The sequence below is a fragment of the Colias eurytheme genome, chromosome 26, assembly GCF_061535395.1.
Source record: "Colias eurytheme isolate Ceu_HAF_F1 chromosome 26, ilColEury1 Martin Lab GWU primary, whole genome shotgun sequence".
Taxonomy (NCBI): Eukaryota; Metazoa; Arthropoda; class Insecta; order Lepidoptera; family Pieridae; genus Colias; species Colias eurytheme.
In genome coordinates, this window is record NC_143005.1 from 5,666,776 (window position 1) to 5,693,962 (window position 27,187).

The 27,187-nt window shown below is 32.3% G+C and overlaps 1 protein-coding gene across 1 annotated transcript in view; it reads right to left on the minus strand.

Moving 5' to 3' along the window:
- Nucleotides 1-461: 461 nt before the first annotated feature.
- Nucleotides 462-27,187, minus strand: part of LOC149897194 (uncharacterized) — a 99,986-nt gene continuing 73,260 nt past the window's right edge. The window contains exons 12-19 of the mRNA XM_090116839.1: nucleotides 16,000-16,157; nucleotides 15,520-15,633; nucleotides 12,393-12,629; nucleotides 11,497-11,877; nucleotides 5,095-5,376; nucleotides 3,281-3,439; nucleotides 1,737-1,874; nucleotides 462-1,304 (exon numbers count right to left, since the gene is read on the minus strand). Coding sequence (XP_089972965.1) covers nucleotides 969-1,304; nucleotides 1,737-1,874; nucleotides 3,281-3,439; nucleotides 5,095-5,376; nucleotides 11,497-11,877; nucleotides 12,393-12,629; nucleotides 15,520-15,633; nucleotides 16,000-16,157 — 1,805 coding nt within the window. The 3' untranslated portion in view covers nucleotides 462-968. The remainder of the gene's footprint in view (nucleotides 1,305-1,736; nucleotides 1,875-3,280; nucleotides 3,440-5,094; nucleotides 5,377-11,496; nucleotides 11,878-12,392; nucleotides 12,630-15,519; nucleotides 15,634-15,999; nucleotides 16,158-27,187) is intronic.

Genomic DNA, 27,187 nt, shown 5'->3' on the forward strand with positions numbered 1-27,187 from the left:
CAATTTTATTGAGCAATACATTTATTGAAATTTAATTGAAAAAAAAAACAAGTATTTTTTGTCATTTTTTGACAATTATTGTACAGCTTTAGCAATATAACATTCGACTAAACAATATACCGAGCTACTCTGAGCGAAAGATAGTTTACAACTAAAATGTAAAGCCAACAACTATTGAACATTTCAACATATATAACATCGTCTTGATATGTGTTATGTACTATAAGTTACACGACAAATCTGTCATAAGATTTATAACAACCGATAATTATGTCTATTCGCTTATATATTTAAATACATTTCTCATACGACACTGAAAACTGGTAACCGATCAATATCATGCGATAATATCTTCATTCGAGATTACATTAGGCCTAATATTTTATTATTAATTACGGAGCCAAAATTACGACTACTAATTTCAATACGTACATTAAAATTATAGGTTATAGCTGCATTAACGTCTAAACGAAACAAAAATATACAATCACTAAAATTATTATAAATATAACAGCCGTATAATTTTACTATTCAATAGTAAAATTTTTAACTAAATGTGTATGATTTGCGTCGAATATATAAATGTATATTTTATAGTTTATTCCAAATTTCGCGTACAATATTCATAATAGTTCAAATCATTTGAAATCGAATATACACATCAAATAATACTACGACGCCATTTTTGAATATCAAATCTATTCGAGAAAATTTCGATTTTCTATATTTTTATATAGAATCAAATCCAATCGCATTAAAAGAAATACTTTATCGATACAAACAAGTCCATTAAAAATTACAAAATAGCCTCACAATGCCATAAAAACGTTTAACAAACGGAAGACAAAACAACATCAATAGGCCTCCGTTCCATGAAATTCGCTGACACGGTTAAAATTAAAACTAACGTTCACAAATAAATATGTCTATCAAAATGTTCTAATATCCTCACTCAATTACCTGATGCCTCACAATTCTTCTGTAGACGCGATGGGGGCTTTTAACAATGGTGTTTTAGGGCTCCTAGTGATTTCTAGATTTTTCGAGGCTTGGAAATCTTCGTTAGACAATGAAGCCGGGATGGGAGCGATTTTTAGTTGATGTCCGTTAAGTTTTATCTCTGTTATCGAGTGGGATCGTCCGTGGTTGAGTTTGTCCTTATTGCTGGTGGTATTGGGATCGTGGGTGGGGGTTTTGGTGATGGATTGCGTCACTTTACTTCTATTTGCTTGTTCCCGAAGCGCCATTTGATATGCCACTTCGAACGCTTCGCCCAGCGTGAGGATCACTTCGGTCGCTTGGTCCTGGAATAGTTTGGGATTATCAAAATTTGTTCCGAATGAAGAAATAGAATATATAATTTCGAGAAAAGTAATGATGAAATTGTGCAATAGTTTTGTTCTACATTAAGTAAATCACTTAAAAACCTACAACAAAAGTTAGACCTAAGTTACAATTTAGGAAGTACAAAAACTAAATAAAATTTCAGACACTATCACAATACATTACGTTCATTAAAACTGAATAAAGACCAATAAAATAAGTAACATTTCTAACAATAAAGTACGTATAAGAATCTTAAATCATCTAAATAAAAAATACGTAAAATTAAACAATCCTATCACAAATCTTAACAATCGGGACTCAATCGAACAAACTAAGTTCAAGTATACAGGCAGAGTAAATAAATTCTTATTCTTCACATATGTATAATAAAATTCAAAGCACCAACTCACCATAGTAGCAACTCTAAAGACATGACAGTAGTGGCTCCTGGTCGTGTGGTCCTTCGTAATATAAGCGAAATGCGTGAGATCGTCCGCGTCTTGGCACGCGCAGTGGATGTTGCGTATCTCGTGCTCGCAGACCAACTCCTAGGAAAATAAATTGAAGTTAAAATTACAACGGAAGGTCAAATGGGGAAGGACATGTGGATCATGTCCTGCACATCGCAATGGTAATCACGATTGGAGTACATAAATGGCAAATAGTTAAGAAACAGTGGGGTTCAAAACGCGGTTCATAACATGGGGTCAAGACTTAGTGCAATGTGTCAAATGAATAAAGGTTGAAGGAAACGAGATACACAATTTCCATTTTTAGGTTTAAAACGTATTTATTATGGCTTTAAATTGCGATGCAGTTCAACTGACGAGGCTTGGAATAATCAATTGAAACAAACAGAAGATACATAAATTAAAAAGATTGAACAGGTAATATCAAAATGAAAATGAATATTATTTACAAAATGAAATCTCAAACATGTGTACATTTTGAATCGGTTAATTCAAAATAAATATAGGAAATATAAAAACTCGTAAAATTTGTTGCAACGGAATTTATATGATGATTGAAGTAAGTGCATAACCATTTGTATTAGGGAATTAGTAAGAAAGCTTAGTCACGAGGCCAGAGAATATTTCTAGGTTATAATAATATAAAGTTACCTTGTTTCCGTAAATATAATAACAAACATTTTAATATAATTAAATTCAAACGTACAAGACTCAACATCAAAAGTTTCCAAAAAATATTTTTAACAAACAGCTCGCAAAACAAAGCTGTTTCCTCTAACAATATTTTGTTACACAAAAAGAATTACAGAAACATTAATTAACCCGCGTAACTGAGCGTAAAGAGTTCTAACATCGAAATTTATAAAAAAGCAATCCTTTCTGAGAAGAAACAAAGGCAAGATTAGGTGTTCGATGAAGCGTGAAGTGATCCATAATTAAAAATCAAGCGGGTAAAGTCGGGGCTTTTGTTTAGTTGACCCTCTCTTATATAGGGATGTTTACCCTCCGCTCGGTTCGCTGGTTTACAAAGATCTTGTACAGAAGAAATTTTCGGAGTAAATAATGACCGACTTGCGAACTGACCCCGGTTAGACGGCGAAATGACTACTGTTAGTTTCGATAGCATTGGCATTTGGGTTTGACTGAATTACTATGAAACATTTTCGATTGATTCGGCTGCTCGTAGTTTAAATTCACTTACAAATTAATATGTGAAAATATGCAGCTTACAATTTCATCTGTTACCTACGTGTTGATTACTTTTTTAATACAATATATTTTTTATGCTGTACTACTACTCTGTTACTGTTCTATTCAACTTTTAAACCAATCACTTAAGGACCATATTACTCGTAGTTATATGAACATATCCTATGCTAAAAAATTAGGTCTATTAATTTATACATCAACTAATCATGTCTGTGTTGTGTATGTATGTGTGCATTGTATTTCCATTCAAAGAGAATATATAAAATAAGACTCACCCTAGTAATAGTGTTTAGGAACTTGACACCTCGATAGCTGATCGACAGAATAATGTCGGGGGAATCCCGCGGCTCCTTAGTTGATTTCTTCAGTTTTTGAATCGATTTCTTTGTAGACTCCGTACCTCGGAGTTCCTTTACCACCGTCGATCCCAAATACTGTGTGAAATTAATACTTATGTAATTATGCATATATAATCTATACTAATATTTTAAAGCTGAAGAGGTTGTTTGTTTGTATGAACGCGCTAATCTCAGGAACTACTGGTCAGATTTGAAATATGTTTTCGGTGTTAGATAGCCCATTTATCGAGGAAGGCTAAAGGCTATATATAATTACGCTAAGACCAACAGGAGCGGAGCAATGCGGGTAACACCGCGGGACACAGCAAAGTTCTGCATGAATTGTGTTAACGTTTCTGTTTCAATTTTTTTAAGCTATTGCATAGCTTCCATCGCGGGCCTTGAGCGCGGGGACCGAATCGAGAAATTCCTTAACGAAAAAACCTCACGCGTCCCACTCCGACGGGCTCGGAGGTGTGGCTTGAAGGCATAGCATGCAATAGCTTTACCGCGGCAGTCCCCGAGTGCCACACGTCTTCTTTTTATTTTTCCTTCAATTTTTAGCTTACATTAACATGCAATTATTATAATGTGGGAGTACGACAATTTTTACGAATTTCTCCTTTCGCAACGCAACTTTTGTATAATAACGTAGAAGCAAAGCAACCGAAGTAGGTATTATTTATTTTATTTTTACACGCTTTATATTAGCTTCACCTGTATGTTTGTAACCGACTTCTTTGGGCGCGATTTTGACCCACTTTAAACGGCCAGATTTCGTTCAAACTTTGTAGATTTATTTAGGACCGATGACAATACACTAATTTGATAAAATAAATAATAGTTAAAAAAAAAATAAAAAACACACGTTTTATAGAAAACCGAACTAAAAGCGTGTTTTTTAGTTTTGTTAAACTATTATTATTTAACTCCATGATGGCATTTTCGTATTAAAATGCAGCATTATCGAATGTATGTTTCATCGCGATACGTGCAGTGGAACGCAAGTCTTTAGAAAGGGAATTTCGACCACCGGACGATCCTTGTCATCATGATTTGTCATGGTTCGAAGATATAAGGTATAAATAATGTTTAAGATATTGAATGACTTGCATATCGTTTCCGTATATTATCCTGGAAGTTATAAATAACTTTCCGTGTGCATTTATGAATTAAGTACCTTAATAAAGGATCATCATATTTTGCTGTATTCTTCCTTGTATTAGTTATGAATGAGTTATTACCTACGTACTTAATATAATGTACTTCATTCAATTAGAAATTTTTCTTACATTGCACCGAAGTCAACTCAATTTTATTCTAATTTTTGAGTATTGACATAATATTTAATTATAGCAAGGTTATCTCGTACAAATATTAATTATCTTGATAAGTGAATGAAAGATAAGATATCAATTAATAAAAAAAACAATATCATTGAAATTTAAATAAATAAAATTCAATTACAAAAAGCATTATGTGAACAAACAAAATGTCCTTTTCTATAGTTTAATTTAATTTAGCGAAAATCGAAATTGTAGATATATTGATTCTAAAAACCATCAAGTTGCAAAAAAAATTTTACCATGTGTTACTTTTAAATAAGTTCTGCAAATTCCCAATGTAACCGTAATCTATATTTGAATGACCATATACTAATTATGACGTATCTACCGGACCTACATACAAAAGCGACTCCTAAATAATAACAGAAAACAATAAAATTCAATCAAACTGTAAATAAGACTCACATTAGCCACGTAAGTGACAGCCCCTGTAACTAGCACGAAGGGCTGATGCTTCCACTGCGTCTTCAACGCCCCGGGAACACCCACCAGCAGCTCCGACGGCGCCCTGATCTCCAGATCCGAGGGTCTAGGCGGCTGAGGAGCTGGCCTGTTCTTCTTACTCCTCTTGAGGGTCTCACCACCAGGTGGCGCTAGAGATGGCACCACGGGAGGCGGTACTGGCTTTAGATTCTCTGACGGTAACTTCTCTTTGATTTCCTCTTTTAGCTGGTTTATGTTGTTCTTCTATAAAAAAATTATGTGTTAATTATGTTATATGTGTTATACATTACATATTAGCAGTAATATATTATACAAGAAGGTTAATATTCCTATATTCGATGTCTTTTCATAAGAACAGTATATAATATTCAAATTATTATGTACAACATATATGTGGATCAATCAACGTATAATTATTATGATCGTATTACATAAAAAAATATTTTGTTGTATTCAGTGATGCCTAAAGAAAAAGCCAAAGTATCCTTAAGATACATTAATTACCAAGAACTATTTGAACTCAAAATTTAAACTAGGGTAAACCAATAGGTCAAACTAACAAAAACACATCCCAAAAGCCGTATTTATTAAAACCCGACCAGTCAAAAGACGCACTAAAACAAAGCTCGCGTCAATCCATTGTCGCTCCCAATTATAATAACTACGAAAACATAGAACAAACGCTAATTAAATTGAAAGAGGATCGAACAAAGGCGGGAACAAATGCGAAAACAGCACTCAAAACAGTTCACACTTCAGAGGTGCAAAACAAAAGTAATGATGCAACGCAAAAATGGAATAGTACACCGAAGAGACTAGCGTGAAATTTTAATTAAGCCTCTAAGGTGACTTATACAAAAGAGTTATAATTGATGTGAGGCGTCTAATTTGACGAGTGTCATTTGTAGGCAATAAAAAATGCTAGGGTAAGTGAATTGAAATCTGTTGAATGGATATTCCGTAGTGATGGCTTCGAATGAGGGAGATAGCAACCCTATTTAGAGGGAACCATCGGTTCGCGAATGATACACGAATATCTGTTGCTAGCGAGTTCTCTATAGATGAATGAACTTACATTCAGAGAGCAGACGTCGAATCGAACGCTGCTTTGATTTACCAAAATTTCAGATGAATTAAAAGATATATTCACCTTTGTATTTTTCTTTTCTTCAAGCTATAATCTTTTCCCCTAGCGCCCAATTTCATCTTCAAATTGTAGCGAATTTAAAATATGACTAACTTGGAAATATAGTTTTATGAAATGTTCACTATAATATAAAACAGTATAAACCATCTGCGGAAAGTTTCACGATTAAAACGTCCTATTATCAATAAGTCTTAATCATCATCATCCTGCATACCCCAAAAAATAGCACCATCCACGAAAAAACCATCCAGACGTACAAATTAAAATATCCCCCAGTAACCAATAGTTGTGGCACACCAGTTAGAGGCTCCAAGCGAGTGCCTCACTCATGAATAGTGAGGCTGAATACATACGAATTGAACACTAATTAGCCATACGGACCCGCCGATGTGTGAAATTAAAAAAAGACCTCCATACACACGTTCTGTTGCTGTATAAAAGTATTGGTTTTATGCGAGAACGGGGTATTTTTCAAGATCTCGTAGGTACGTGCAGGTTGAATGGTATGCGATTTTTTTCTAAATGAATTATGGTTTACATAATTATGTCGCGTTTTGTGCTAGTGGTGAATTTGATTTATGTATTTAAAATGTTATAAGTAATCTTCTTTTTCTAATTCTATAGGAAGACCTACGGAATATTTTTTTAATGACAAAATGATATATATTATACAGGGTGTACCAAAAAGTAGTGATGAACGGAAGTTGAGAGGTAGAGGACCTAGAGGGCTATCCGAATCACCCCCATGTATGTTATGCGATTTTTCGTATTTTCGGAGTTATGACGATTTTTTCAATTTTTCACCTATCGCCGAGTACGATGATATTTTCACTCATGCTGATGTCAATGATTGCGGAAGATGCTTGTTTTTTTTTGTGTGCTAAGCTGAAAGATAGGCCAATTCAGTATGGTAACATTTACTATCGTTAGATCTTTGAATGGAATAAAAAAAAAGAATTAAATGGCAAGAAAGATAAAATTACCCAGTATGTTCACCACTTCAAGGGCCCGTAAAAAAATAAAATCACATAAAAAAAGTTTTCCGTTTGACTTTTAAAAACTTGCTCTATCAATCAGATAGCTACCCTGAAAATTTCATTTTATTATTCAGAAGGCTTCAATCGAAAAATTTAAATCTAAATGTGGTAAGTGCAAAAATTGAATTAACATGATGATCATTAAAACCAATAAATAGGTGTTTAATTACCAGAAATTTTTAAAATAACCCCGCTGTTGCTCAATGCAAGTGCGACATCACCGTAAAAAGTTGTCTTTTAAATGCCTGAATGCCCTTTTATCATTTTTAATGGATTCTTCTGCTACTATGAATTTCCGGGTTATTTCGTCCAAATTGTGGCATTCTCTCATGTAGCCGAGGTCTTTTTAATATTCCCATTGAAACAAATCAATGGGGTTTAGGTCGAGGGACCGTGGAGGCCAGGCTTTAAGGCAGGCGTCACCGGCGCATGCGCAGGCTGCAACGACCAATCCATCTTTCAGGGTATCTTTGCCCTTTAGCCTGGCCTGCGCGGTCCCCGGACATAAACCCTATTGATTTTTTTCCGTGGGGATACTACAAAGACGAGAGACTGCCACAATTTGGACGAAATAACCCGGAAATTCATAGTAGCAGAAGAAACCATTAAAAATGATAAAAGGGCATTCAGACATTTAAAAGACAACTTTTTACGGTGATGTCGCACTTGCATTGAGCAACAGCGGGGTTATTTTAAAAATTTCTGGTAATTAAACACCTATTTATTGGTTTTAATGATCATCATGTTAATTCAATTTTTGCACTTACCACATTTAGATTTAAATTTTTCGATTGAAGCCTTCTGAATAATAAAATGAAATTTTCAGGGTAGCTATCTGATAGATAGAGCAAGTTTTTAAAAGTCAAACGGAAAACTTTTTTTATGTGATTTTGTTTTTTTACGGGCCCTTGAAGTGGTGAACATACTGGGTAATTTTATCTTTCTTGCCATTTAATTCTTTTTTTTATTCCATTCAAAGATCTAACGATAGTAAATGTTACCATACTGAATTGGCCTATCTTTCAGCTTAGCACACAAAAAAAATCAAGCATCTTCCGCAATCATTGACGTCAGCATGAGTGAAAATATCATCGTACTCGGCGATAGGTGAAAAATTTAAAAAATCGTCATAACTCCGAAAATACGAAAAATCGCATTACATACATGGGGGTGATTCGGATAGCCCTCTAGGTCCTCTACCTCTCAGCTTCCGTTCATCACTACTTTTTGGTACACCCTGTATATGTATTTTTCTTCATGCAGCGAATTTCAATAGCAATGCAGCGAAATCTACACCTATTTCCGACACTATAATTAAACCATTGAACAAATATGAATATTGGAATCGTTAATACTAATACAAAAGTGTACTAGATAACCTCAATACCTATTAACTATTCTATCTATCCCAAATAAAAAATCCTTTATTATCTAACAGACTTTTTAAGTTACCCCATAACCACGCAAACTTAGCGCATTAAGAAGTCGTTAACACACTTCAACTTTCGTCACTTAAGACGATCACACCTGTAGGGGGTTGCTAAGTTACCCCCCACATGTAATTACAACGAGATGAGCAATTTATTGAAGATTAGCCCTTTTAATCCGCCTTTTGGCGATTGGCTTTTAATAAAATTTCATGTGATCAAAGTTCACTTGATCGGATAGTTAGCGCGCCAATTATTTTAATAAGCTTGGTATAGTGATTTTTAGATCGTGCCACGTGTAGTTTTGATATATGTTACAAAAATAAGTTTTTTGAGCGATCAACGACATCAATATTATATAAAGAGAAAATTTTCCACTAGATTGTGATTTTCAGATAGTTTCGCGTGTATTTTTTGAATACATAGTTATACCTTGTATACGTAGTATATTATTATTGGTCTGTGGTTATACGAAAAATAGTTTATAGAGCTATCAATGATAATATTCTTCAATAAAGAAAATGTAACCTAAACAATTTGTTATATGACTATAATCATGAATTTGATGTACATATTTTTAAATAAGAGGTTTGAAATTGATTGTAACTAAGTTAACTTACTTATTTTATTTATATTATCAAGATATGTTACTATACTCATATTATCGCGAATACCGTAATTTCATCGTTAGTACCATCGGATATCCTTCTAAACGCTCAACAAATTGCACAGATGGTTACATTATCATTAGATTCCATTGGAATGCATGTAACAGACATACAAGGTTGCTTTTAGTAGACCGGTCCGCGTTTTAATGCCAATAAATTCAAGTGATTTGTTCATATAAAAACTGGACGCATCGTAGAAAATATTAAAAAAGTTACCGATGTATGAAAATTTATTTTCCTAATAGATTTAACGCGTAATAACACCTATATTAATTCAATTATGAATATGGATATACCTACGTTACCTATGAATAAGTTTATTCTTGTTATCGACTTATCGCAACTATTAGGCATCATACTTTTACTGTTTTTTTCAATAAAATTTTATGAAATTTGTTTCAGAGATATAACTATATATGTATAGCTAAATTAAATCGGTTTGAAGGTGGCCAAATACAATCTAAATAAGGTAACAGATACTAAATATTTTGGTGAAATAGATTTTCTTTAAAAAATAGATGTTCAAATTATTTTCATTCTATTTCATACCTTGGCATTATTACTTCAATTTAAAACATCAATCACTAATATTAATAATTTATTGATTTACCTAAGAAACAGTCGTTTCTTTTAATATAACTCTTTCAAAGAGCATCGTGACTGGTTTTTTAATTAAACCATTTATATGCAATACTAATAGTTAATAGGAATGAATATCATATCAATAAAATTCAATTAAAACGTCTGGAAGGATGTGAGATCCATTGTTTGATAAAATATTCCATTCTTCATGTTATTACACGATTGTATGAACGTTATTGCTATTGTAATCGATTGCAATCATACGAATTGTTTAAAATACAAATAAGTATTCCTTTATTTAAGTAAATTATGCGACTATATGATACTGGTCTATCTTTTTCTTTTAAATTGAATATAGTAAGAAGGTGTTCTTCGAATACTGAAAAATTTTCCCTAAAAAAAGAAATACATATATAGAGCTTCAAAAAGGTTTCCAAAGTGATCCAGGACAAAACAATACTGTTATAGTATATATTGTTAATGTTTTAGGTTATCCAAATGCTTTAATTTATCAATAACGTTATCCTGTAAAAGGTGAACTTTTTTTTAATTTTGATAGTTGGTGTTAGTCAGCATACATTTCATATAAAAAATGTTATTTCAATTTTTGATTTTACTGCTAGAAGATACTCTACCAGAACAGCTCTTAGACGACCACCTAGCCTGTAAAACCGTAAATAATTCCGCAACCGATCACGTAATTTCGACAACATTAACAAAATTCCGTAACAGACAGACAGACATGGGAAACCACACATCAACATGCTGGTGACGCGCGTCACAAACACGCATAGAATAAAATATACCCATCCAACGTCACATTAAGGAAAATTCGCTTATTCCACGAAATTAGTGACGAAATTTTCTAGTTATTTTTATGCTGTTTAAATTTTCTGGTGAATTCGATTTGCGCATGCAAAAACTGGTTTTAAATGACGTTTTATTTGAGTATGATTATATGTTTGAAAATAAAATACATGATGTTGTTTATATGGCTTTTATGTTTATGTTTGTTTTACCTTATAAGGTTAATTTATATTCATTAACTGACGTATTTATAAGCGTCTATATTTCGATATTTGGAACAAACAGTAAAAGAAGATTAAAAAAATGAACGTTGATGAACAAAATTAGATTTAAATATAAGTCACGAAGGAATTATGTCTTATCAGGTAACATTTTGAAACGTAACTGTACATCAATCATAATATAAGTTTATTAGAATACATGATTGATAAACTATTTGATAAAGTTTCAAATAAAATATTTTATCAGGACCTTCTTCTTAGAACGCTGACAATGCTTATTTTCTAGAGAACAAATGAAAACAATAATTTTTGAAGAAGTGTATGTGTCTGTGTGTGTGTTCCTACTAGTTAGATAAATTCTATCTATAGATATCTATCACGGAAATAACATCGAACGTAAATATAAATTTTTACGTAATACATTTTTGTAGAAGGATTAACATACAGATTTATGAAATATAAAATATAACTTACCAAATTATTGAGATCCGAATTAATATCTTCTATATTATTGATAGGTCCATTCTGCTCTCCAGACACGGAACACAATATCCTCTTTCTATGTCCAGACTTATTAATTTCTAAAACTGCTGTAAGTTCCACCTCCCATATCCTCCTAACTCTATCCATATCTACATATAAATGTTTTCTAAACGTATCACTATATTGTTCTAAGTTAATATTCCGTAGCCATTCGTCCACGGATTCGTTTTGGTTTTTAATAAGGTTATTGTTATGGTTATTGCTTATTTCTGCTATTTTAAGAGGTAACTGTTTGGATGATTCTAGTATTTTCTGTCTATCGTTCTCTTCTATGCCCATTTCGCGTAAGTCGTTCTCGTCTAGGATGCCGTTCTGTAAATAAGTTCTTGCATTAGTAATAAGCCCAAGAAATATAGTTTGTCTCATAATAATATATCCTACAATTCACGACTAATATTTTAATTCATTACGAAATTTTTCAATTATTAAGACACAATAAAACACTGAGCACCTATTTAATAAAATGGTCATCATTCATGGTTTAACCGTTTACATGTCCATAATTTCTCTGAAGATCCTGAATCATTTTGTCATGAATAATTTCTATCCTTACACTAAATATATTTTTATTGTTTTACGTAATATGAGTTATTCATAGCTCGAGTCATAAATAATACGTGTAATAATTCATCTTCATCGACCTAAATATACCAACTCCCGGGATTCCTCGGTTTAATGGAAATCCAGTTAGTCAAGTGGTTTGTTTGCTATATATGGTATCTAACATTCTGGTAATTTGCCATGCTAATATCCTTACAAAAGTTCCTATAAATACCAATAAAAACATCTAAAGAACACTATAAAAACGTATTACTAAGGGTACTTACCACAAAATCGATATCGTCATAGCCGCTATCAATAAACAAGGGTTCATAATCATGCAGGCCCAAGCTAGACAGCCATAAACCCAAAGTAGAAGCCACAGAAGGACTGAGACTGGACTCAGAACAGCTCAAACCCAGCCTGGATGTGAACTCCTGTTCTAGCTCAGAGACGAAGACAGACTCCCGAACTAACTTGCTGCCGAATGAGGCCATTATCTCGGAGATCTTTGCCCATTCCTCCTGTTGAAGAAATTGTATTTTTACTACCTATTGTAACACTCCTGGGAATTATCGATGTATTTTTATTTTGCATTCCTGATCAATTATTTTATATTGTACGATAATCGAGTCAAAGTAACCAGGTATCATCAAATTGTTTTTTAAGAATTTGCTCACCATTAAAATAAATTAAGAATTCTAATACTCCTTGCCTTTTCACGACACTAAAAGCATTAGGGGTTATTTAAAATTGTTACACTTTAACTTATTTCAATTTGTTGTTTATTAGTAAAGTACAATATTGTTTGAAACTTATTTTTTCACAGCACGTGCTTATCCTACCCACACACATCGAACTGTGGTCACATATACAGCAGAACCAAGGGGGCCAATTTTCTTACAATAGATAATTATATAATATAGAACAAAACGCGTGACTAATTATTGTCGATTAGATTACGAATGTTCCTTTTGACCTGGTGACGTGTTAAATGGCCCGTTTGTCCCAAATAACGTACCTAAGTTAACCGCAATGTCTTTTGTTTTGATATTCTTCTTAGGAAGTGGTGTCATGTCGTTTTATAATACACAGAGGATGTGAATTCGAATCCTAATAGAGAATTAATATTTGTATGTGTACAATAGGAATGCATTGATCTAAAATAGTCAATACATCTACAAGTAGGTATGTTTAGTTTTATACTATAAGCTTTAAGCGCGTCACACACGGTGAAGATACTATAATATTTTATCTTAAGATACTGTTATATTTTATATTACAGTATCTTAACGCATCCGGTATCAGCGTTCGGACCATCATTTTTCTTTTTGTCATTGCGTACTAAGACCCCTGTAGAACCGCCATCCTGTTACAAATGACGCGAAATTTTGTGGGTAATTTGTAACAGGATGGCGGTTCTACAGGAGTCTTAGTACGCAATGACAAAAAGAAAAATGATGGTCCGAACGCTGATACCGGAAGCGTTAAGATACTGTAATATAAAATATAACAGTATCTTAAGATAAAATATTATAGTATCTTCACCGTGTGTGACGCGCTTTACTCTCGAATTATTAATCAATTAATCATATTAAACTATTCCTAAAATTACATACACCATAAATTGATCAACATTAATCATGCAGTTTCAAAAAAGTGACAAACACTGCATAAAAATTCGCTCTTCGTCTTGGAAAATTAAACAATTATTGTTACAATTGAAATGTTTATAACCAATTAATTTCACACAGTAATATCGTATACAACTGCAGTCTGCAAGGTGTCTCGTGCACCTGTGACTGACAGTTTACAAAACACCTGTCCGCTTGCATAAAGGTGTCACTTCGACGTATGAGCGGATAACTGTTTAAATCGATAAATGGAATTGCAAAAATGGTATTTATCGTTTAATTTTAAAGTCTTAAAAAATAAACATAAAATATCTCTTTAATTGAATGTTAATAAAAGTTAAAATTTGAAGAATTAGGAACTATTTTGGCAACATTTTGATTCAGCAGAAATACAGTTTCTACTCTTTTTTATACAGTTCTTACTCTATAAATTCTAAGTTTTGTTTTAGTTCTGATCTATTTAATTAAAATTAAATAGGACCTTCTTTATTAACAAGAACAACTTCGCAAAATAATTCAAGTACGAGTACAATTTATAAACTAAGTTTACAATTTCTAATCATCTTTCACATTTTGCGACCAAATGACAATTATTAAAACAAATAAAGACATAATAAAACTACAGTATTTTAGTATTTTCTATATTTTCGTGATAAATTCGCAAAATTCGTGTCAGGGTAGCCTCATCACGTATCCTTGAATTCACGCGTTTAAGCCACAATCATGTATGTATGTATAATGCAAATTCGACATAATTTTCATGTCGATTTAAATAAATTTCAGTACATTTAAATTATCGTTGATGTCATGATGACTGATTATTATCGGCAGCTGTGAAATATTCCGTAGCAGGTTTATTTTTCCACATCGAGATTTTTATATTTTAATAAAAACTGCAATATTATTTTTAAAGTAGGACTACATTTAGCTGTACTATAGCACAATTAATATTTCACCTATCTTAACTACGAATCCGAATGTTTGCATGTTTTTCTTTAATTTTTTTATGTCCATGTCTTTGCAGACTGAAATAAGTGCGTTACAAATCTTAATATTTATACCCGATATACATTTATGTATTTACACTTTCTTGATCTCAATAATTAAAAATTTAAACTTAACCTTTGTCTATTAGAATGATGCTAAAATACCATCAGAAATTCACATTAAAAAGTCTCTGTCGATAACCTGCCTTCTCAACCATATCTATCCAAGGCCATACAATTATACGTCTAACCAATATATGTACATACTATATTCAAGAACATATCCTTAAAGAAACCGCAGGTGTTCTGACGGTTAGGCACTAATTCTACCACTTCCTGCCTTTGTCATCACTTCATGGGCACATGAACACGAATGACTAAATTTGTATTCAACACAATGCCTAGGTAACGCTAGAAGTCATAATTTTAACATCGTAATGCAAAAATGGGGTTTAGTGTTGTATACCTACATATTGCGAATTTTTATGCCTCATGTGATTTTGAGATAGGGATTTAACTAATTGTAATTATAGCATATAGGTGTGTATTAATAACGGCATTATATGGAACATGGTATAAAATTAATTAATTACTTTTAAATTCCGTTAGTTAATTTCAAAATGAATATAACTTTACAGTCAGAGCTCTACGTCACAGAGAATCCGAGCCTCTACAATGCATTTTTGTGGTGATACATTTTTCTGAGAAACTATTGGACTTTCAGGTTTGGGATTTCACAAAGTATTTATTATTCTTATGTAGATGTGTTGTCAATCATAACTAGTACTAATTACCTGCTCATCAAATGGGCTAAGGATTGACAGGGACTTGTCTCCGCTGTGCGTCGAGCTGGTGGTGTTACTCCTTCTTCTGACCTCGTCTTCTGTGCCATTGAGGTTTCTATCCACCTAGGGAAGAAAGGACATTTAGAAGCCTTGTCGCTAGAAATGATATCTGCCAGACAACGCCTTCTAATGTATCGATAAGCATACTGTTTTGTGATTGATTAATTGGTTGGACTAGGAAAAGTATTACTATTGAAACAACAAGATCTGGGGGATTCAAGAGATACTTTTAACTACGAATTTACAATCACAATGTAAATTCTCCTCACTATGGTAGAGCTTATTGATGAATTACAGAAAAGAGCAATACTAAAAGTCATCGAGCACCTTTCTCTAATTATTATTATTTACTAAATATAACAAAAATTTCTAACCGCTCCCGACCACAAATCAATCTTACACTCGACCAAGAGACTTAAAAGTTATTACCTGTCCATTGCTGCCTATGTTATTAGTATTCACACTGGGGGGCTCTGTCGGCGACGCATCGTACAACGACTTCAGTTTGCGCAACGTCTTAGGCCGCTCCGCCGGCATCGGCCGCAGACCGATACCGTCGAGAGTGGTGGTTGAGCCTTTGAAGAGGCCTGCGAACAAAGAAATTAATTAATTGAATACAGGGAACTAACACCCAATCAAAAAATGCTTAAATATACTTTTACGAAACTTAAACCAAGAATATTGCGCTACGAATTCGATAGTTAGCTTTTAGATATAATTTTTTATGCTTTTAGGAAACTTATTAGTTATGTTTATAGTGATTAAGATGATACTTTAGTTATTCGATAGTTGCTCTTAGATGTAAGAGTTATGCTGAGCTATTCTTCCGCTTGTCTTTAATTATATTGACTAGCTATTAAATATTCTTCTTCATGCGATGTTATAATTATTATGCTGATATGATGGTCAAGGTAGTAAAATATAGGTAATGCTTTAGACACAATTATCAACTAATAATAAACTATAAAGTATAAATATTTCTAAAATAAGAATAAAGATTAATACAATGATGTTTGGAAAACGGATCGTTTTCTCGTACGAAAGTCGTACAAAAAATTAAGTACCTACGTCTCGTTACTTAAATATAAGTTGAAAAAGTCATTAATCAAACATGCACATATAAAAACGTAAGTATTTTAGTCATAACGTATTTCATTTTGTAGAATGACGAATGACTGATAGAGCTACAAAAAGACAAATTGATACCGTGAAGTTCAACATTATCGAATGACATTGAAATCAAGGCTTACAATAAAATAAAGAGAAACGATTAGAAATCTGCATATAACGGTATTGTTACTCCATATTTAAATAGTTCTAGGCCTTGCAAATTACTTAAAATATTACAAAAAAATAGCACTTAAAACGTTTGCTACTGCACTATAACCGAGCAAAAATAAATTATTTTTGATCAAAGAGTAGATAGAGCTCCGCAAGTTAGTCAAAAAAAACTAGAGTTAGAAATAGACAATTCATCAAAAGTTGTTGTCTGCTCATAAAGGAGATATTCGTCATTGAATATTTAATTTTTTTTTTTTTAGTTTTTTTACTTGTCGATACGATTTTCTCTCCTTATTTTCATAAAATTGTTCTATACCAAGTTTTTCTACAACATCCATCTCCAACTGATCAGCAACTAAAATGATATCCCTCGTACGATAACCGGATATTCGTACAATTTGATTCAATTTGAGAGACGATAAACAATCGACTGACGCCCTTTCTGTCTGACACGGATTGTATGAATCAGACGTAGATATGCAATAGTTGTCGATGAATTGATGCTATTTTCTCATAGATATAGATGGATAGTATAGAATGAAGAATAAAAATACAAATATGGATTCACGTACGCAGTAAGACACCAAAATTCGATCGTTTTTTCATGTCGTATATGTCTGTGATTTTTATTTCTACCAAAACTGTGTTATTAACTCAGACCCCGGAATCACAGACACAATAGAAAATCTATTGTGTCGTGGCCCGATCGGGCCGTTCGGGGCTCAATGGGTTATAAAATAAATAACTAACATAAATCTTTTGAATTACTAATTCGCAACAACAACTAACAAGTCGTAAAGTCTTTTATTCTATAGGCTTTATAATATTTTGTGCAATAAAACTGAATTTACCAAGTAATAAGAATTCCTAATCAAAATTAAAATATTTAAATGTATAAACCTAATTCTTCCATAATATCTAAATTATAAGCTCATGTCCTTATCAATAAAAAACCAACCTGTTTTGGCATCGCCTTATAACTTCAACAAATCAATGCTAAAACGAGTTTTCAATAGGTTATATAGGGTAAAAGTGGGATAGATGCCCCACTTTTTGAAATAGCCTCATAATTTTAAAAACATGAATCTTATACGAACACTTTGTATGAATGTAGCTAGGTTAATTATCTGTTTTGAATTACTATATATATTTTTAATCTTATCATTTATAGATAATGTGTAATAAATATTTTTGTAGAACACCCTTTTTGAGGATAGATGCCTACCTAGTTGGATAGTTGCCCCACCATGAAAATACTAAGGAGGATAGATGCCTGCAGAGTGGGATAGATGCCTTACATACTCTATAAACTCGAAGTCTAATAAAATTTATATGATAAACCAGCAAATGTCAAGTTCACATAGTTGTTCTGTTGTCCAAGAATATACTTGCGCTCGCACTCCTTCTTTTCTTTTGTATTTTCGTGGCGTGGTTCTCCTACAATCAGTATAAGGGCAGATCATTAATAAGTAAGTAAAAATAACAAAAAAAGCAAATTAAACGAGTAAAATCGGTTAACATAGAGAAAACCTCTGACGCAATCAGGTAAAAATATAAACAGTACCTGTGATTATCGATACTAATATGTACATATGTATTGAGGGATAGATGCCCTTAGAGGCCCCTAAGGGCATCTATCCCTCGAAAAAAAAGGGGCAACTATCCTTTTTGATAAGGATAGCTGCCCCAGTATTTTTTTTATTAAATAAAAACAAAAGAGCCACTATTTTCACTTAGATTTGTACTTAATAAACCAGTGTATAGACATAATCAGAAATATAGTGAAATTTATTAATACTTATAAAGTTATGCAAAGGCAAATATCAACCTTTTTAAATTTTAACGTGTTCATGAAGTTCGCCGCCGATATTATAACACGCACTAGCGAAACACGTCTTCACCAAACAACAGCTCATGCGTACACGAGGTGCGGGGTGATAGGAGCTCCTATTTAAATCATTAATTCGTAGTCAGGACTCTGGGAAGTGAGGTTTTTTGAAAATGGGGCATCTATCCTAGTGCGGCATCTATCCCACTTTTACCCTATGGCATAACTTGCAATTATATTGAGGTAGGTTCAGACGTTTGATAAAAAATAATTCAAAAACATAAACCACGTTTTGGGTATGTTCAATACTTTCGATGATATGTGAATGTCCACAAAAATTAGTAAAATTGCTGCTAGCGAGTGGGATTCAGAATGTGGGATTGTAAGATATATGGGATACAACGATATCTAACACCTAGAATATGAATGCTAATAAAAGTGTTTAGTAAAAATTGAGTAAAAATTGTTAGATTTTTGAGTAATAAATCTTGTTATAAAGTGGGATTCAATGTGTAGGATTGTAAGATGGAAGTGGGATACAACGATATCTAACACGTATAGTTACACTATCTTGAATATTATGCATGCAAAATCTTTCATATTTCTGTGTTGGATTGGATGGAATTTATATTCGTAATGAGTTTAATTTAGTTGCGCTAAAGTTTATAGCAATATTCGATATGTACGCTTATTCTGTATACCTACCGTGAAATTGCAATCAGATTACAATAAACTACTGTATTACGTAACGATAAGATTTTTAAAATAATAGCGTACAACAAAGGAAGTCGCTATCAAGAAATCCGATCACAAATTTTGATAAGATTGATCTTGTGACTACTATTATCTCACAATTTAGCATGACATTTGCCTGATTACAGGATTTTATCCGACTTCAAAATAGAAGATTTATTTTTTGTGGATTTAATGTATGTTATGCAATCATATCTAAGTATGAAATATCTATCTGTAATCAAACAGAGTTTACGAAATGGTCAAAAATCAGTTTACATGGCCTTAATTTTCTGTTTCCCAAAAATTGCACCGCTAAGGTACGCTACAAAGCAACCAGACGTTGAAAAGAAATCTTATTAATCGATCAAAAATCAATTGCCTGAATATTACTTTCGTCAGCTGGTAAATCATTTACGAAAAGCTAGACACCTCAACTTTTTTTTCTGTAGATAGGGAAGCGCGTAAACACAATCTCGCCTGATGGAAAGCTAAGATGTGGTCTAAAATGCATGCACTTTCCTAGTAGGCAGGGTTGCCAACTATACTGTTTTAAACAGTATTCTACTGTTTATCACTAAATTATACTTTTTACTGTTTAACAAAAAAAAAGTATACAAAATACTGTTTTCAGCATCAAAGTGCAGACACATCTATGTGTTACATTTAGACGCTCACAATTTTTTTTTATTTAGTCAGAGGGTGCACACTACAATAAATACTGTTTGTTTTGCTAAAATACTGTTTAATAATCTTCATAGACCTGAATATACTTTATTTCTTGTAAAAAAAGTTGGCAACCCTACTAGTAGGTCCCCTATATTCTATCTTTATAACCAGCATTGCCCTAACGCAGCCAACCATTGATATTCATTACGAAGGATGTAGGTATATAAAAATCAAAAAGCATAACGTAGTGAAAGTCAGACAATGCGTATGTTAATGGTGGCGACAGTAACAATACGGGAAACAATGACCTATTGTAACATTAGCGTCTACGCACGACTTAACCGACTGTGTAAATGATAGTACACGTACGTACTTGTAATATAGTTTGTTCATTACGTCTGTTAAAAAAGTCTTAAGGAAATGATAAAACAATCCTACTACCTAAATATTATAATCGCGAAAGTACGTAAGAATGTATCGATGTTTGTTCATGTCATGCAAGAACTACTTATCGGATCTGTATGAAATTTGGTAGAGAGATAGATTATATGGTCTGGATAAATACATTGTCTACATTTATCCGGGTAAAACGTGAGTGAAACCGCAGGAACGAACTAGTCACAACATAGGTAGTATGAAAAAGTCTGTTTGACTGTCCATGTCGTTCTTTAAAACTACAAAGCAAACTAGTAGGTATTCTACAATATTTTATTTGATCTACCTATATGACATATAAAAAACTTTTTAAAGTGTCTGAATTACAATTTTACGACCTTCCTTGTCAATTGTTCCTTCAAACCACATACGGGCCACAAATGCTTAATGATGCCCTGTCCAGTCATTTTCAATTGATTCACTCACCAACAGCATCTGATTTAAATTTATATAGATTATACCACGCCATTTGATCATTAATAAAAGTACATGTCATTTTAAGAAGATCGATGAAAAGGCAAGGTCCCTTCTATAGACTTTCGAGTCCTGTCGTCTTTTGAGAAGGAACTTTTTACCCAGTTCAAGAAAAGGACAGACTTTTATCTCTATTTATTATTTAATATTTTATCGCAATGAAAGATATGATTGTTATCGAAGTAGAGATTGATTGGGCGATAGATTGACAATTAGAAGGATAGATATATGTATCATTCTATGGACATTTTAGTACACTACGAGTTACCAGACAGATAGTACTAAAATACTTAAGGTATATAAAATATCATCTGTATTGTATATAAACAATCAGTCATGTACAAATCATAAAAAGTTTGTTTGTAAGGTAGTATGTGTTAATTATCACGAACCGGACAAAGCGGGGGCGGATAACGAATACTCAATAAATATAAACCTATTCAAATATTGAAGACAAACTTAATTATATGTATTTAAGATACGTCTTCTGACCGAAAAAGTAAAATCGATATAATGCCAACTTGAACATAGTACCTATTTAAATTGAAAATTAAATATTTGAAATATCAAATTTTCGATACATTGGCGCGTTCACACGACCATATTAAAGGCTTATCAGTTATCACACAGATAAGTAAGTCAATGTCAATATCAATCATTATTATATACACAATATATATTTATTGAAAGATAAATCATAAATATTCAACATTTTCTAAGTAGGTTACGTATGTTCAGGTGAGTCATTAGGTATATTGCGCTTCTTATGAAAAATGATTTAAAATATATAACTAGTTATTTACCGCTGTTTTGCCTACATTTTTTTATTTCTCTATTAAAACCAAACTCTACAATCCCAGAATTACAATAATTAGTTACCTACTTAAGTATATATCTACCTATTTGTCAAAATATTATTTTATCTAGCTCAGTGATTTGGCCATAAGATGATACCAACATACAGAATGAGGTATTTGCATTTGCATATATTATTAAATCATTCACGGTGCTTATAGAGTGATGTCATGAAGGTAAAAATAAATTATTGCCATAATAAAACACGACCAAAACATGTAAAGCTAAGAAAAATATTTTGCATTGCTTATTACAATATTATATTATTCGTACATTTAACATGTATTATAAAGAAATTATAACGTTGACCACCTCCTCGGTACAGTGGTTGACGCGTGAGCGTAGAACCGAGGGGTCCTGGGTTCGATTCCCGGTGGAGACGAAAAAAAAAATTGTCTCGGTTTGGCAGGACACAGAAGGCTGATCACCTACTTGTCCCTAAAGAAAAATCGATCAGTGAAACAGATGTATGAATAATGCATCTGCCCCCTACCCCACTACGGGGACACGGGACTTCAATTTATAAAGAAATTATAGGTTGATAATATTATAATATACTAGCGGTCCGCCCCGGCTTCGCCCGTGGTACATATTTACGTTTTCTCTACATAAAAACCATCCTCGTACTTCAAGGAATATAATAAAAAAAGAATTATCGAAATCGGTTCAGCCGTTCTCGAGTTATGCGCTTACCAACACATTTTGCGATTCATTTTTATATATTACTAGCGGTCCGCCCCGGCTTCGCCCGTGGTACATGTTTACGTTTTCTCTACATAAAAACCATTCTCGTACTTCAAGGAATATAATAAAAAAAGAATTATCGAAATCGGTTCAGCCGTTCTCGAGTTATGCGCTTACCAACACATTTTGCGATTCATTTTTATATATAAGAAGATAAGAAGATTACATTTTATATAGTTTGAATGCTTTTGATTGTACCTATATCTTATTTAATATTTCGTAAACATCGTGCAATTGAAGTAATACCCAATAAAGTAGAGTCGAGAAATTTTCTGTATTACGGCGGACTTTTTTTCTATGTCCTAAAGAGTATAACGCATAAAAAGACATAACTTACAATTTCCCATCAGTACAAACATTGAATACTCCAATAGAATCGCGTAACGCCGTCATCTCATTAGACACACAACACATAAAACACTAACCGCAAATCACATTAATCCGAATCCCATCAATGACCGTACTTTAAATCCCACACTTTTAAACGAATCCCATCAATAATTGTTCTTTCAATCCCACACTTTTAAACGAATCCCATCAATGATTTTTCTTTCAATCCCACACTTTTAAACGAATCCCATCGATGATTTTTCTTTCAATCCCACACTTTTAAACGAATCCCATCAATGAATTCGCAATTATTGTACGGAATAAAATTCTATCGATATACGCTCGCTCCATTAGGCGCGCGCGAAGGCACTGGCAGTTGCAAGTGAATTTGATAAAACGTCTGAACTTGTTGAATCATATTGGCCGTTTTATTAATCTGCATCAATTGTTTTTGAGGTACAATCGCAGACAATATAATTTTATACAATTGTAACCGTAGTATACGGGGTACAGTCGCGCACTGAAGTTTTTGGGGACAATACCATGACTTTTTAAGCTTGTTTTTTGGGTTTTACTGACGTGAGTTTGTAAGTTTGGATGACTTGAAGGTAGATAAGCTAAAAGGGTAAGATTTACTCGTAATTGCATGACAAAAAATGTGTTTTTTGGTGACTTTTACATAATATTTCTGGAAAGTCATTTCCTGTGTTGAAGGTCGTAACAAAATGATAACAATGCCCAATTTGTATCTTATGTTATTCATTTTAATTATTTTTACTAATTTTATGAATTATTATATCTGGAAGCAATATCTTAATTTAAGAGATAAGCCCAAATAGCTGATGTAATTGAGCTATTTTCATTCATTTAATCGCAATAAATAAACATATTTATCCTGATAATATCATATCATTTCTAGTGCATTTTTTACTTGATCGAGTCAGATAAAATTTATTGCGTAGGTGCAGTTTTATACATAAATCAAATCGATAAAAAGGCGCAGCATATTTTTTCTTAATTAAGTTTTTATCTAGTTTCACTTATCTATTTACAGATACCAGAAATTATACAATTTATTTCAAGAATAAAACCAATTTTATATAAAAGGAAACTGTGGCTCTATAACTTTAAATTCTCTCTCTAAAAACAAGCGCTATTAGAACGAGCATCGTCAAGGACAGAATAATAAATCTTAAATTTTCAGCTGCATATTTATTTATAAATAAATGTAAACGTTAATTAAAAATAATAATTTGTAGAAGTTCTACAATGTTTTTTGTAGCATCAAATAGCTTGTACTAAATGCCACATTGTTTAAGCAGTGCTATCCCGAAATTAACTCATAAAAGAATACGATAACAGAGTAAATAAGCCATCAAATTAATCACAAAAACTAACAAGACCTCACTAGCCAAAACCAAACTAGTTCATATCTCAATCCTTTTTAGCTTACAATTAATAACGCTAATGATTCAGACATCTTCTCTATCCTTGTAAATAAGTCAAACTGGATATTATTTTAACGAGCCGTGAGAACTTAAAGAAAAAACCCAACAAGATTAATTATGCTCATAATTCTATCACTATCGCTATTAGCATATGTAAATTTTGTTCTAGTTAACTATTTTTAAATGCCGTCGAGAGGGCCCTTTAGATGCATCTTACCTAGTTAATATTACGAAAGGTTAGGCGAAAAGTGTATAAGTCGTTAATATATTTAAATAATATTTTTTTTAATTGCTTGACATATTTATTCGTTTTCATCTTTAGTTTGGTTTATTATAATCGACTAGATTTCCGCCCGCGGCTTCGCCCGCGTTTTCAAAGGAAAACCCGCATAGTTCCCGTTCCCGTGGGATTTCCGGGATAAAACCTATCCTATGTGTTAATCCAAGTTACCCTCTATATGTGTGCTAAATTTCATTGTAATCGGTTCAGTAGTTTTTACGTGAAAGAGTAACAAACATCCATACATCCATACATCCATACATCCGTCATCCATACATCCTTACAAACTTTCGCCTTTATAATAGTATTAAGATTAAGATATTAAGATTAAGATTAAGATTAAGATAAGATTAAAAGTTTTTCGAATCCGAGAAAAGTTTAGTTTATACATATTTTGCGTACGTTTGTATTCCTAACTCCTAGAAAAACAGTTAATACAACTAACATTAGTAACCTTTGTATAATAAAGTTATCTCTATATATCTGAAGAACACATTTGAACACCACACAGTAGCATATGGGGACTATTATCTTTCAACGCCGGTAAGGATTTCAACCACTTGAAGAAACTATATCGAATACATAGAGAGTAGAGACATTTGAATAAAGGAAAATCCTATGATACTTCCTTATTTTTACCAATTAAAATATAGGAAAACGATCGAAATTGGTGAATTATAATTAAATTGAGATGAACATTTAGGTACTTCGAGTATGATGCCTTTGAAAAAGTGGAAATGAAAAAAAAATGTAATTACAATCCCATAATCAATAGAAGAGATAAGACTTTATGTGTGTTTGATATGATTTAATTGAATTCATAAACTACTCGATTTAATTTAATTAACTTTTTTTTTTCGGGTTCGGATTAACCCTGGCGAATTCAGGGAAAGTGGCTAGTAGATAAAAACGGTCAATACAAAATGCAATACATAATGTAAGGTTCACTGATATAGCTTTTAATAGCATACAGTCGTTGGAAAACAGTCTCAAAGCCAAGCATGTGGTATCTTATGGCCAAGGCCAAATTATTTGGCTCGATATCTTGCGAGATAACATCGGTCCTCGAACAATAACCCTTTACAATTTACAATTGTATAGATTAATATGATGCGGTTAAATGCATCAAAAGTTAAAATGAATGTTTTTATATCCAAAAACGCAGTAAAAAAATAAATATTAACATAAATTGTAATAGATTTGCGCTCTGGAAAGCGACTTGCTAGAGTATGTTATTTTAAGAAGGAATTTGATTTTTAAACTTTTTTCATTAAACATGATAGCATTAATTCCCCTAAACTAAGATGCAACATTGGGTACGTACAAAATGAAAACAATGTGTAATATATTTTTTACCGTCTTTATAGTATTTTACGAAAAAAATATCGTAAACCCATCATCCAAGATAACGCAACCCCAAATGTAACCCTACACTGTATTTTTTAATGTCAAACTTTGTAACAGATAAAGTTTAAACCAACTAACGGTCGTGTAAAACATTTTAAACCTTATTTCAAAGAGATAAAAACTATTTTCGATCAATATCTATGATGAAATTAAGCTATCAGTGTAGAATGAAACTCGATAGTTCCTGTGGTTTTAGACATTCTTTTATTTGAGAAAAAGTGTAACATGTGGTACGTTTAATTATTTTTGTAACCACTAAAAACTAGCTATGTACTATCCTGGTTACTGTTTATTGCTTTATTATGTCTTTTTATTTATAATTCTAGAAAAAAAGCTTTAAAAATATATAGATTACAGATTACAAATACAATACAACACAATGTACCTCTACAATTCAAATACGGATTTGTAACAGGATATTTAGAAAGATTTGAGTTTATTCTATTATATTTAATTATCCATAGAAAAACTTGGTTCTACATTTTTTTTATTATCATTTGAATGTATAAAACAATATTAAATGTATGTGTATGTTTAAAAACCGTAATTAACGGCCAATATTTGGAAAATTTGAGTCAACTGAAATAAAATTTCAAGAAATAAGATTAAAAATTTCGTTTTGTTAAACATTACGAGTATTTTATAAGAATCTCAACGTAAACATAGATAATAAATCAATATTTATAATAATATTTTTCCGCTAAATTATTATCAAGCCCGTATCATAAGTACATGTTGCAATTTTGTAATTCTCGGTACTTAGTCATTATAACGAGAAAAGATTTTCCTCGTCATAAATTTTGAGATGTCAATGTTTTATTGTAACTAATATATTTTAAGATACTAACCCTTCCTCGATATACCTTCTGTAAATTTATTTAAATGTAGGGTGTGTATATGCTTTGGTATTCCTACTAACTGCAGCCCACGGTTCCACTCGCGTGGTACATAAAGATATTGTAAATTTTCCCTACCAAAAATATATACCAATAAATACCCTATTAATTGTATATTTCATTAGTTTATTTTGTTACCGTTCAAATTCGAATAAAAGTACAAATTACAACTACTGAACAATATTTCGAAAAACAATAATCCAAAACAATCATAACGCGGTACGAAGTTAGTCAGATC